The 15,014-nt window shown below is 33.4% G+C and overlaps 1 protein-coding gene across 3 annotated transcripts in view; it reads right to left on the reverse strand.

The window, feature by feature from the left end:
- Positions 1 to 3,820: 3,820 nt before the first annotated feature.
- LOC141493833 (A-type voltage-gated potassium channel KCND2-like) overlaps positions 3,821 to 15,014 on the reverse strand; it is a 190,855-nt gene continuing 179,661 nt past the window's right edge. For 2 of the 3 annotated variants that reach the window (XM_074195145.1, XM_074195146.1), the window contains 4 exons: positions 14,435 to 14,530; positions 12,723 to 12,818; positions 5,685 to 5,932; positions 3,821 to 4,275 (listed from right to left, as the gene is read on the reverse strand). In XM_074195145.1, coding sequence (XP_074051246.1) covers positions 4,098 to 4,275; positions 5,685 to 5,932; positions 12,723 to 12,818; positions 14,435 to 14,530 — 618 coding nt within the window. In that variant the 3' untranslated portion in view covers positions 3,821 to 4,097. The remainder of the gene's footprint in view (positions 4,276 to 5,684; positions 5,933 to 12,722; positions 12,819 to 14,434; positions 14,531 to 15,014) is intronic. The other variant, XM_074195147.1, reaches the window with a different exon arrangement.

Raw genomic sequence — 15,014 nt, forward strand, 5'->3', positions numbered from 1 at the left:
TATATTGTGGTTTTTGTGTGTGTTATACCTAATAGATAATAAGCTTTCTGAAGACAAGAATCATATTTTATTTAAATTTTGCATCTCTTCTAGTTTTTAGCATAATGTAGCACATAATGGAGACTTAAAAGTGTTGGTGAAATGAATGAATGATGACCAGGTCAATTACTTTTCCTGTGTTCAATTTCTATGCTAAAACAAATTCTCTTCTTCTTTTATCACCTTCCCTGTCCTTATGTTTACTTCTAGGGAAACCATTCAGTTTTTTTCTGCTCTTTACAAAAATATTGGCATATAGTTTACTGAGCAAGGTGGTCTTGGGAATAACTTTGGGCATATAGTGAGTAGAATGAGTATTAGTGAGGAGATCACATTTAAAGAAAGCGATGTCATCATCCACATCTACATTTTCTTGTTACTAAAACCTTGAATAGGTAGGTAACTCTGTATGTGTCTGGATTCAACTTTATCCTATTATAGACATTCCTGTTACTAAAATATTTCTTTAAAACTACAAAGTATAACATTGATAGGTTGCACTTCTTTCAAGTATCCAAAATTGTACATATTTTTTCCTTAGATATTTTTTCTGAAGTTACATTCTTCTCCAAACTTCTCATTCTTCTATACATTCTATTCATTCTTTCCCTAATTATTCTTTCTATGAATTCTGAAATGTTATTAATTTTTTATTTTCTTATACAAAAATTTTAATACTAAGGAAGGGATGTGATATATAAGGCTAAAAAAGATGATTTCCCCCTTCTAATTTCATTATATTTAGACATCTGAGCATAATGTCATTGAAAATCATTTTCCTTACTCTTTTCTTGAATGTAGCTTTTCAAATATTTGCAAAATTATTTGTGAATTGAAGTGTTGTTGGGCAGGAGCCATAGAGATTACATACCAATATTCATAGTTCTGCAAGTGATAGTGTGATATGAAAAAAATAGAGGATGAGCTTCACAGTAAACAATATCTGGGTTCAAAGATCCTTCTTTTGACATATGCTAGCTGTGGTAACATACTAGCCCCTATAGCCCCTATGACTACTTCTACCACTAACACCAAACCAGTACCAAGCATTATCTAAGTTTAAACTCCTGATAGCAATTTGCTGTTTTTAATGGGAAACCCAGGATATCTATATGTCACATGCCTAGAATAATATTGTTCACTGCCGTCTAATTTTATAGGTTTTCTTTTTGGTTGGAAATTGATACATACACATCAGTAACTCCTCAGAAAGTTAAAATTGTAGAGAATTGCCTATGGGTCTGTTAGTAAAGTTGAATGACTTGCCTGTGGAGACATAGTCAATAGCAGTCAAAGGCAGGATGATAACCTGAGTTTTATTGGTTCCAAAGGCAGGGCTCATCCACTTCTCCAGTATGACTTTTGAGAATGTTCCCAGAGGATCTGGCATAAGTAAAATGCCCTATTGAAGTTAAATCTGTTGTTTGTGGAATTTGGAAATGAAGAAAAACAGTCTAGAAAGAGAAAGTTAAGTTATTGCAAAACGAGTTAGTCCTGTTCAAGCATGCAGATGTTTTATTTTATTATTCCTCAATGTCTATTTCTTTTTCAGCACAACGCAGTTATTATGCTATCCTCCAAAATAAGATATATGAATTTCAAACAAAATTGTCAAAAACAACAACCTTGGTTGCTCCATATGGTACACAGAAATAATTACATTTCATTTACAGTACAGATGCACTTTACACAGTCATCAACAGTCATTCACTACCAACATAGTATTTGAAAATCACCTAAAACACCAAAAAAGTTTTATTTTTAATTTCAGAAGAAATGAAAGAGTTTTGCATAAGTAATGAGTGGGAAGAGGTGTCCAAACTACCAATTGGAAAAATTTGCCAATTTTCTCAAACATTTAGGACATTAAAAACAAAATTTGTAATTAAGGAGTTAAAATCCTAAGTATTCCTGCATTGCAGTTTCCTTAGCCTATATTAAAACAACAACAAAAATTTCATTAACAGTTATCAAAGAAGTTTCATTATACAATCAACCTCAAAGCACAAAGTGATAAGAAGCAGGCTCTAGGAATGATTAATCTTTAAGCTGCTGGCAAATTAGTAATTTGTTCAAGAAAGATTAGGAATAAAGCCAGTTCTTCCTAAGGAAAACTGAATTTATCTTATTTTCTTTCATTCTATAAGCATTTATCTAGTGCCTACTGTGTATACAACCTTGTCTTGGGGCAATATAAAAAAGTAAAGCAAGTAAAATCTTACTTTCCAAAAAAGCCAAAAATTATTTGGTATACAGGGGATGACATTTTCTCTTCTTATGACAAACATTTAAAAAATTTTTTAAGGGGAACAATAATCTCCCCCCCCACACCACACTCACATAGAAGTTAAACTGTATCCCTTGTAGTAGAATCTGGAATGGACAGAGCTTTTAAATTGACATAAAACTGTTCACACGGGTACATGCAGACATGTCTGCTGATACAATAGTCTTTAAAATATAAACACATTTCCACTTAATATACACAGAGATCAAGTTTGCATCACCAAAAACCTTGTCCTCCTTCATGGGAGGAAACTGCTGTTTACAGGAATCTCTTTCTAGAAAAGATTTGGGTTGCTTTCCTGAAATAGGGGAAAAAGCAATCTATCTTTAAAGTACTAGTACAGAAAGCTTCCTAGCTTGAGCTCCATATTTAGAATCATGTTGGTTTCTCTCAAAATATGTTTGAGAAAATGTAATCTAATCAGACCCAAAGCAAAATAAGTAGAAAAATGTGTAGGTACAGCCTGTAAGATTACTTGCTGCTATGGTATTTGTCCCAGTCTATTGAGACTGTTTGCACAAAACACCTCATGACAAATTCAATATCTGGGCTAGTCGTTAACAGCAAAGAGATTTAAAGATAAGTAATCATTTGTCAAATAACTCCTTTGCCCCCCCATACCTTTTGATGAGGAGGGGGTTGTTGATTATCATATTTCACTAGTAAGAGACCTTGTCAGTTAATATAAAAGTAGGAAAGCCATTGGTACTACAAAAAAGGTTAACCCAGCTGCTAATGAGAAACCTTGAAAATGTCAATAGAGAGATGAACTAGAAATACAGAAACTGACAATTCACTGTGTCACAGGACTACAGTGGACAAGAAGATTAATCTTGCAAACAAAACAAAACAAAACAAAACACCACGTCTATGGTACAACAGTTTGGATTTAAAACTTAGTAAAAAACTTAGGCTACATCAAAGAGATTTTTCTCTGACTTGGCACTAACCATTGAGGGGAACTTGGAAAATTAAAACAAACTAACAGAAAGTCCTGATTCCTGATACAACAGGTATACAATGAATTATTGCAGTTGTAACAGTATCTAGGAAGCAAGGGGAAATGTTAATCATTACTGAGCTAGCTGGTCACTAAAGGCTCACAGATGAGCATCTCTGTCAGAAAGACTAAATTTATTTGCAGAGTTTACCATGGAATGTGAACAATCAGCTTGTTGTAAGTGCCCAGAAATGCCCCTTTCTACAGTTAAAAGTTTATCATGCCTAATCTGAAGACAACATAAGGAAACTGAGATCATTGCTCCAAAGAATTTCAGCATGCATTATGATGGTATTCCTTTCAGTCAGTACAAACCTGTCATATGAGGTTTTGTTTAAACATAATATACTTCACTTGCCAATGTTCGTGTTTTTACAGGAAAAAACATATTATCAAAATGTTTTCCATATTTGTTTTTCATTCAACTGGAACATAGTGTTCAAAGTTGTTTTTTAAATTTCATTTTATTTTTTAAAAAAAGAGTTCTTATCTTAAGAAGCATCAATGGGAGGCATTTCATTGTGCTCATTTGTAAAGTCAAAGGATCACAGATTATTCCGCTGTATAATAGGTCAAACTTTATGCCCAGAAATGCCATTTGGTGGCCTTTTATGCACATCCTTAAGTTTGGAAACAATGTTTGGTTTCGCTACCAACCGGTCTTCCATTTTGCTGTTTAATTTGTAAAAGACTGGATGTTTCTTTCATCTTCCTCTTTAGAGCCCTTTCACTGTCAGGACTCAATTGCCCTCTGTCCTTATTCCAATTGTTTTACAAAGCAGATACTCTGACAATGTTTCCTCCTGAGTACTCTGGAGATTCTGGCCTGTCATCTCCTTCAGGGGTCGTTACTGGAGGTGTCGGTATGCTTATTATTGCTGTAGTCACGTAAGGTTGCTCACAGTTTAGTTTAACACATTCTTCCATTTTGGCATTTAAACTGGATCGGCTGATGGAGAAAGAATGGATTTAGAAAAAGGTAAGTTGTCCACATTTTTCTTACATGCCTTTACCACAGAATTGAAGTGAAGATGTTTTAGTTTCCATGAATCAAATTTTTAAATGTAAGAATATTTGTGATCACTTTAGATATATTTTTAATGAAGAGTACAACAAAGTAGATAGTGTGACCTGCAAACACGGTCTATATTAATTAAAGACACTCAGTAGAGGTTTAAAAACCAGTTGACTTTGGTTAGATAATTCTGAGGCTTCATTCTTAGTAGAGCTAACACCAGTGTGCTAATTTTTTACTTACAGAATTAATATCCTTGAAGTCAATGGTATTTAAATAGTTCCTTAGGAATTATTACTATTATTATTTTTAAAAATCCTCTTTAGACTACCTAAGATGATGATTTAAAGCCACATGCCAAGAGCTGCTGCTGCTGGTGTTTATGTTTTGAGAATGGAATTATTCTCTAATGCACATCACTCTTTCCCACTCTAGACAGTATTGTATGTAAACAAGACAGACTTCAGAGACAGAATCCTTTTAAGTTCTTAGAAGCTTGAGTTGTGTTTTCAAAGCCTTCTGCTCTGTTTAAAAAGTCACAGACTGAGCTATTTGCCTAGTTCCTTCAAAAGCTATTACACACACACACACACACACACATGCACACACACACACACACACACACACACACACATACACACACCCTCCCCAACATACACATGTGCAAAAAAGAAAAAAAATAAAAATAAACTTGAAATACATTTTGCCTGAATCAACTTTTAAAACTTTTCCTTGATAGTTTTTTGTTGCTGCTAAAAATATTTTTTGATCAACATCTCTCTTTTGACTTGTTGGCTTTGTTATAGCTATACCCTTAGTTATCATCATGTCAACTGATACTTCTTTAAGTTCCTTATAAGTACTTTTGATGTTTTCCTTTGTGTTATTCCTATCTTTTCAGTACCTTGAAGGCAAGTAAAAGAACTTCAATTCTCCATAGCACCTAGTTCAAAGGCACTGAAAAATGTTACTATTTCCCTCAATTAAAAAAATGAATCTAAGGACTTCCTGAATGCAAAGACACTTGCATTTGTGCCCATATAGGAGAAAGAAAAGTGCTTATCAAAGTGGAATACTATTCTTTTTTTTTCCTCTTTCCTTTTTGACTCTCCTACTGCTTTCTGCCTTAATGGATATTTATACCTGTGAATGTCCACCTGATCTTCTGCCCATTACATTGATTGTTTTGGCCTTAATTGTACATGTCTGGCAGTGTGTGTATGTGTGAAAATGTGTTAGAAGCATGTGTACATGAATAAATTCACATGCAAACTCATTCACCTGCCATGGCAGTGAGGATGATTTATGTCATCAGCTCAGATCAAATTGAACATTCCAAGTACCTGTTAGATAAAGGTGTTCTCTCCACACACCTGATTTGGATAGTACTGAGTTCTTGTACACTGCCTTGGCGGCTCCCTGATACATTGGCATTTGGGATCCGGAAAGTTTTTTTGTGTCGTCTTGAGCAGCAAGTGCTGGTGACACCTTGTTGTGATGAGAGAGAAGGGCTGTGACTTGAAGGGCGGTTGACTGTTGAAACTTCCATGCAGCTCTCTTCATAAACTTGTTCATCCACAAACTCATGATTCTGTCCAATACCATAAGAATGTGAGTTGAAAGCATAAATGGGAAAAAAAAGGATAGACATATTACAGAACTATATTCAAAACTCATTTTTTATTCTCATGCATTTAGGTTATGCAGTGCTTAATTCTGGTGAAAAGGTCAAATCTGAGCCTTTTTCTTTTTTTTATCCTAGAAAACTTCAGAATGGAATCAAATTAAAAGAGAAATGGAGACCATGAAACTATACACAAGTATCCCCATAGGCACATATTGACTTAGAAGACTACATATTAACATTGTTTTCTTATAATTTTATTTATTTTGTTAAATATTTCTCAGTTTTCCATATCCCTTCCAACAATGATCATTTTTCTTTTTTGTCATTTTAGCAAATCTTACAGGTATCTGAGATGATACCTCAAAGCTATTTTAATTTGTATTTTTTTAATCAATAATGATTTAGAGCATTTTATATGACTATATGTAGCTTTAATTTTTTCATCTGAAAACTTGCTGTTCATTCCATTTGATCATTTATCAATTAGAGAATAACTTGTATTCTTATAAATTTGACTCAATTCTCTATATTTTAGAAATGAGTCCTTCATCAGAAATATTAGCTGGTAAAATTATTTCCCAGTTTTCTTCATTTTTTCCTATCTTGGTCGCATTGGTTTTACTTGTACAACCCCTTTTTATTTTAATGTAATTAAAATCACCCATTTTGCATTTTGTAATATTTTCTATCTGTTGTTTGGTCATATATTCCTTCCCTTTCCATAGATCTGACAAATAAACTATTCCTTGTTTTCCAAATTGTCTTCTGGTATCATCCTTTATGTATAAATCCTGTACCCATTTTGACTTAATCTTGGTATAAAGTGTGAGATGTGGGTCTATGCCTAATTTCTGCCATACTATCTTCCAGATTTCCCAGCAGTATTTGTCAAACAGTGTGTTCTTATTCCATAAGATGGAGTTTTGGGATTTATCAAATAATAGATTATCAAAGTCATTTACAACTGTTTTTTTGGTACCTAATCTATTCTACTGATCCACCACTCTATTCCTTAGTGGGGAAAACTGTGTCACTAATACACTTTTGATGGAGCTATGAACTGATCCAATCATTATGGAGAACAATTTGGACCTCTGCCCAGATGACCATAAAATAGGACATACCCTTTGATCCAGTACTATCACTGCTAGGTCTGTATCCCAAAGAAATCTCAAAAAAAGGAAAAATATTTTTAGCAGCTCTTCTGTGGTGGCAAAGAATTGGAAATTGAGGGGATGTCAATCAACTAGGGAATGACTGAACAAATTGTGGGATATGAATATGATGGAGTACTATTGGTCTGTAAGAAATCATGATCAGGCAGATTTCAGAAAAGTTTGGAAAGGCTTGCATGAACTGATCTTGAGTGAATCAAACAGAACCAGAACATTGTACACATTAATGGTAATACTATGTGATGATCAACTATGGAGGACTTAGCTCTTCTCAGTAATTCAGTGGAAAACTTTAATTTGCATCCAGAGTGGGGAAAAAAAATCTATGGAATCTAAATGCAGACCAAAGCATAACTATTTTCACTTTTAAAAACTTGCTTAATTTTTAAAATTTTTTCTCATTTTTCCCCTTTAGTTTTGATTCTTCTTTCACAATATGACTAATATGAAATGTGTTGAACATGATTATACAGGTATAACCTGTATCAGATTACTAGCTGTCATGGGAAGGGCATGGGAAGGGAGGGACATAGAAAAAAATGTGGACACAAAAGCAGATGAATGCTGAAAACTATCTTTGCATGGAACTGAAACATAAAATAAAATATCATTATTTTTTTCTCAGTTACATTTTAACCCCAGTTTGGGCTGCATTTGAGAGTCTTAAGTCTAAAATCCTAAGATACTTTGTACAGTTATTTTTGTTAAGATTCTAAAGTTGTTTCAGTCATGTCCAACTCTTTTTGGCATTTTCTTGGCAGAGATACTGGATTGGTTTCCTATTTCCTTCTTCACTTCATTTTACAGATGAGGGACTGAGGCAAACAGGGTTAAGTGAATTGCCCAATATCACAGACTAATGTCTGAAGTCAACTTTGAACTCATGAAAATGAATTCTCTTGTTTCCAAGTCTGTGTTCTATGTACTCTGTTACATAGCTGCCCATGAACATTCATACTTTCAGGCAAATTATCAAGACACTTATGTTTTTAATTTGTATTTTTTGGAAAATCTTTTCTGACCTGTATCTCCTTGATCCTTCAACTGTATTTAAATAAGCTGATATATTCCTAATTTGATGATTGAATTCTTTTTGAAATTGTCTCTCAACATCTTCTCCACATAAAATCTGAATGTTAAAACATAAAAATGCAAAACCGTGAAGCAGAAGTCTGTTTGAAATATCTTCAGGAGATTCTAGCTTTAAAACTAAAACTGATTTCAACAAGTAAAAATACATAAGAAACTGTTCTGAGGATTTGGAGGCAGCTAGGTGGTACAGTAGATAAAGGATAAAAGGGCTAGGCCTGCAACCAGAAAGACATGAGTTTTAATCTGGTCTCAGAAACGTATTAGCTATGTGATATAGGGCAAGTCACTTTATCTTGATCTGCCTCAGATTCCTAATCTACTTCTTATTTTTGCATGGACAAATGTTTTTAAGTACTTTGTAAACAATGTACAATATGAATGATACCTTTTATTATTAATATAATCATTATTATTATTTAGTTTTTCTGTTTCATATGAACATTTTCTTTTTTTTAACTAAAATTTCATTATATTTTTCCAATTACATGAAAGTTAGTTTTTCAACATTCTTCCATTTGGATGCTAGGTGGTACAGTGGATAGAGCATTGACCCTGCAGTTGAATCTAGCCTCAGACACTCAATTCTATTAGCTGTGTGACCTTAGACAAGTTATTTAACCCTGATTGCCTCCCATCCAGGACCATCTCCAGTTGTACTGATTCATATAGGACCACTGGACTCAGATGGTTATGGAGGAGGAGAAAGTGAGGTTGTGACTTAGTATAGCACCCCCTCACTCAAATCCAATTCACATGCTTGTCATGGCCTCACCTCTCTGATGTCATGATCTTCTTTGAGAATGAAGGTCAAACATTATCATCATTTGGAAATTTATTAGTTCTACATTTTTCTACCACCCTCCCTTCCCTCTCCCCCCTCACTGTAGTGAACAGTCTAGTAAAAGTTGAATATATGCATATTGTTTTAACATATTTAATATTAGTCATATTGTAAAAAAGGAATTAGAACTATGGGGGGGACCATGAGAAAGGACGGAAAATAAGAAAAGAAGTTTTTAAAAAGGGATCATAGTGTCTCCATAAATTTTTTTCCTCTGGATGTGGATGGTATTATCCATAGTAGGTCTCTCAGAAAGGAGATTATCCTACAATGTTGTTGTTAATGTATGCAATATTCTCTTGATTCTGCTCATTTCACTTAGTATCAGTTTATGTAAACCTTTCCATGCTTCTCTAAAGTCTGATCACTCATGATTTCTTGCAGAATAATAGTACTTCATAACATTCATATAACATAACTTGTTAAGTCATTTTCAATAGATGGGCATCCCATCAGTTTCCAATTCTTTGCCGCTACAAAAGGAGTTGATATAAATATTTTTGCACATGTGAGACTTTTCCCATCTTTATGATTTCTTTGGGATATAGATCTAGTATTAGTATTGCTTGATCAATCAGTTTTATTGCTCTTTGGGCATAGTTTGAAATTGCTCTCCAGAAAAATTGGATCAGTTCACAATTCCACTAACAGTACAATAATGTTACAATTTTCCCACATCTTCTTTGATCATTTTGCTTTTATGTCACCTTAACCAATCTGATAGGTATGAGATGATACCTCGTGGTTATTTTTATTTGAATTTCTCTAATCAATATTGATTTGTAACATTGTTATATGACCATAAGTAGCTTTAATTTCTTCATCTGAAAACTGCCTGTTCATATCCTTTGACTATTTACCAATTAGAGAATGACTGAAGTCTTATAAATTTGATGCAATTCTCTACATATTTTAAAAACGAGTCCTTTATTAGAATCACTACCTGTGAAAACTGTTTCCTAGTTTTTTTGCCTTCCTTGTAATCTTGACTGCATTGATTTTATTAATGCAAAACTTTTTAATTTAATATAGTCAAAATCATCCATTTTGCAATTTATAAATGTTCGCTATTTCTTATATATAAATTTCTCCCTTCTCTATAGATCTGAAAGAGTATTTCTTCTCTTAATTGGTCTATGGTATTGCCCATTAGGTCTAAGCCCTGTACCAACTTGACCTTATTTTGGCAAAGAGTGGAAGATGTTGGTCCATGCCTAATTTTTGCCAGCAGTTTTTGATGAATAGTGAACTCTTATCCCAGAAGCTTCTATCTATCCAGCATATCAAAAACTGACAAACATTAAAAAACACAAGCACCACCTAGGGATAATATTGTTAGATTTGACATAAGAAGTAAAATGTTTGAATTTCAAATAAATGCCATGAAAATAAAAATAGTAAGTGTTGTATTAGTCACATTTTTTTTAAAAAGGGAAAATTTATGTGAATTGTGAAAGCAATTCTTCATTGGCTTATTCAGAAAACTGTGCCTTATTAGCATTTTCCCATAAATGTTAATATATAGATCCAAATAAAAATAATTTTACAGTAACTATGCTGCTAATTGAGGGGAAAATATAGGGTCTCAATAATTTGCTCAATCATGATAAAACTTATTTTTTTCTTTTATTTTGGAAAGCTTACTCCTTATTTTATCAAGAGAACGAGTCTAGAGAGTACAATTGTATGCTAGCATACAATTTATATAACTTTTTAGTATGGTACAGTGGAAGGAGTGCTGAACTTGATGGTCTGAGTTCAAATTCTAGCTCTGGTACTACATGACCTTGAATGAATCACTTAACTTCATTGGATTTCACTTTCCTTATTTGTAACATCATGGTGAGGGCAGGGTATGGAATAGATGACTTCTAAAATTTCTCCCAGTCCTCCATCTATGATCCTAGGATCTAGGGCATAGGAAGAATCTCAAAACTGCTGAATGCATAAATGTCTAGGTTCACATGAAGTCAAAACTCAGTTAATATGAAAGTCATGGTATAATCTTAAGGAAGCCACCATATATCAAAGAATCACTGGCTTTGTGTGTACAATGAAATGGTTGGGGTTAGAGGCTGGCAAGGAAAGAACAAGCTGCATCACCTAAAAGCAAGTTAAACTCTAGTTACTAAAAAAAGGATAGGAGACAAAAAGAGATTGTGTTAATATGTTTTTACCATATTATATTTGTTTTTCAAAGGCTTTACATTACTTCACACACCAATGGAGAGGCAATTTATCGTAGTGGATAGAGTGCTGGTCTTCAAGTTTAGAGGATATGAGGTTAAGTTCAAGTAAATTGTATGTTCCTTAGCATATCATTGAACCTATGTCTCTATTTATACAATGGGGATTATAATAACAGTTGGAGTTACATTATAAACACATTTAACTTATATGAAAATTCAAATATAAGCACTAGAGAATGGAGGATGCCTCCATTCCACTAGGTGAATATATACTTTGGAGTAAGTTTGAATAACTGTGAATCTGTTGTTCTTTCAGTCTTCTCAGTTCACACATGCCTGTCCTGATGAGTGAATATCACTTTCCAGAGTGTGATTCTAGGATATTTTCATCATAGACTTGAAGAGTTCAAAGACAAACTTAAATTACTCTTCTTAGCCTTCCTGGTCAACTGAAAGGATTCTACTATTCCCTTTGATTTCCATATGTATTCTTTTGTTTCACAGGGAAGCAGGGCACAGCAACAATATATGGTTGTGTGGTAACTTCAAATGAAATCACACTTATGTGTTAAGCTTTTTTATGATATTTTCTCGCCAATCATCAAATTTTCTGAGAGGTATGCTGTTTTTAACCTGTTTTTGTATTCTTCTATTTGAATAGAAGTCTTTGTTCTCATCCATCTCCTTATCAATGGTTTAGCTGGGCATAGTGAAAAATGGAGTTTACATTCAATTGTTTCCTTAGCAACCACATCACCTTTGTCTGATCTCTAAAACAGACTGTCTTCTTTTTAAGAGATCTTAGCCTACCAACCTTCCCAGCTATACACTTAAATAGATTATGTTGCCTTTTCAGAATGACATAAGGGTTTTCCAAAGGTAATTTTAACTTTACAAAGATCAGCATCTGTCAGAATCTAACCTAACACCAGTGTAAGACATGACCCCATTATGCCCGCTGGGTTTATTATGAAACTTTAATGAAGTAAAACATGAAAAGTGCTTAGCAAACCTGAAAGCATCATGCAAATATCATTATTATTATTATATACTTTTTATGTTGATTGATTTCATTTAGGCTAGGTCATCTTTTTCTGTTTGGTCAGCATTTCAAAAATAATTTGAAGACATTTGGATAAAATGAAATCTATCATTATGATATAATCATACTGCTTATAGACTTTTGTGAAAATAGAGTGACTTTGTATTTGTATGCAGCTCAATGATAATTGTTTGTTTCCCATTAACATGCCAGACTATAATGTGCAAAAACATTTCCCAAATACATAACTGAAAAGATTTCCATATTGAACTTTCAACATAATTCAGCATTGGATTATTCACCAGGTTGATGAGTCACCTTAAGAAAGAGTGTGATGAGAAGCAACAAAGTTCTGCAAAAGCAAATTGAAATTGTTACAGTAGGACAAGGGAAGGTATTGATGTTATCTACTTACCGTAGTTTTTTCCAGACAGTGAAGCAGGTGGTGGTGCTGGGTTTCAAAGCAAGAGCCAGATTTGCTAACAAAGGCCTGTTCTTCTTCTCCAGAGGACTGTAAACACAGAGAATACAGTGTTGCAGTCTATATTATTTGCAAACAATGGAGATGCTAGCCACATGCTTCTGCAATACAGATCTGAGCTACAATGAACCATAATTGCAGTGTTTGTCAGCAAAACACGACAGAAAAATAGCTCTGAGTACTATGGTCAGTAGTCAAAATGATTAGTATGCCTTCTTAATTTGACATTCAAATAATTTTTTTGAAGCTTCAACTATTGCTATAACTCTGGGTCAGTCTGTCATCATCTTAGTTTCAAATTCAAATAAATATTTAATAGACATTCTGGGAAAATATTTTTATTTTTTTATACTATAAAATTTACTTAGCTGTTAATTATTTTCATTCTAAACTTAACAAATGCTAAAATATGAGCATTTTCAAATATTTAGTAGAAGAGAAAAAGAGTAGCTTTAAGACATAATAAATATATACAAAATTTTAGCTCTCAAAGTTTCATTATTATTATTATTATTATTATTATTATTATTATTATTATATTCATGTGGGAGAAAAGGCAATCTGGTGAAGTAAGTGAACCCCTTACTGGAATAATGCTTTAAAAAATGAAATGTAATACACAACATTTTAAAGGAAATCTATTATAATAAATATAGTTTTCAAAATATTTTAAAAATCAAAGTCACAGATCTTAGGTTAGGAATTAATGATAGGTTTAAAAATTAAAATACACATAAAAGAATTCAATAATTAGATTTTTTGGAGAATTTTATGACATTCTCCAAGTTGACTGGAAACTAGAGCAATTTTTAAGGGTGGACAAGAGACATGAAGCAAATCTAAGCAGAACCAAAGGACCCTTAAATCTCATCCAGGAGTTTCTCTGAAGGGCGTGGGAGAGCAGGAAAAGGGTAGAGAAGAGGTTGTTTAGGGCATAATTGTCAAGTTGTCATCTGGTAGAGTGCTATGTTAACTAATTATTCTTGCTCATTGCCACCAAGTTCCATTGTTTTTATACTGCTGAAGTACTTGTTCCAGACAGGGAATCAAAACAGAGGGAGTTATTCAAAGCTCTGATGGACTCACCCTAGTTACATGTCTTTTGGGGATTGCTACTATTCTCAAATGCTGCAAAAGTCTGGTTGAAGGTCAGTGGGAGAGAAGAAAAAATATGTTCCCAAGAAATACCATTAATTCTAAATTCATATCATTGATGTCAATCTTCCATGGCCTGAGGTGGGGGAAGTGATAGAATTTTAATTGCTTCATTATTCATAATTATTCAGTATATGATATAAGTTTCAAAGAAGAAGCATCATGGTATAATGGATAGAGTGTTAGCCTGGAACTAGAGAGTCTCAGAATCTAGTCCCACTTCTGATTTTTCTGACTGTGTGATCCTGGGAAAATCACTTAGCCTCTCAGTGTCTTGAGGAACTCAACAAGACTATAAATTTCTAACAGTTGCTTTTGTGTAATGGTAGAGAAAATTTCCTCACTATAATGAGTTCTTTATAATAAAGAAATCACAGGTATGGGAAAAGAAAAAAGAAAATGATGATAAAGCAACAAGTAGGGTAAGTTTATTTAAGGCATGTTCATAGTAATGACCGTGCACATTTTTTTTCCAATTGTTAATATCTTACCTGGAGCTGGTTACTCAGTAATCCATTTCTTTTGCTTTGCATATAAGCATTGGCACTTCCGCTCTTGGCTGCCCGGATTCTTGCAAGCCTTGCTTTCTATATCAAAAGATAAGAAAAGAAAAATGTCTTTTTGCTAGGTCCAGCTTATTGATAAACCAGCCATAATCTATTTCAATTAACCAAATGATTCAGTGTTATTTTTAAAAATCATTCTAACTTTTCCTGTATGACACTTGAATATATGATTATATCCTATTTCTATAGCCACAATCTCATCAATACAGGCAGCCTTTCCAATAATATAAATACATGAATGATATGGGGGGGAGGAATATGCAAGCTCATTTGGAGTATTAAAGTTTTAAAATTTTAATAAGGAATATTCTTTTCAGAAGACTTACTTGAGTATAAATGTACCAGTAAGAACAGGTACTGCTTTTTTAAATTTATTTTTGATTTTTTTCAATTTCCCCCCCAATCTTGCTTCCTTCTCCCCCACCCCCACAGAAGGCAGAATCTAACCTAACCTTTTGCCTGATAGTCTTTACATTGTTTCCATGCTATACATTGATCTAAATTG

The sequence above is a fragment of the Macrotis lagotis genome, chromosome 7, assembly GCF_037893015.1.
Source record: "Macrotis lagotis isolate mMagLag1 chromosome 7, bilby.v1.9.chrom.fasta, whole genome shotgun sequence".
Lineage (NCBI taxonomy): Eukaryota > Metazoa > Chordata > Mammalia > Peramelemorphia > Peramelidae > Macrotis > Macrotis lagotis.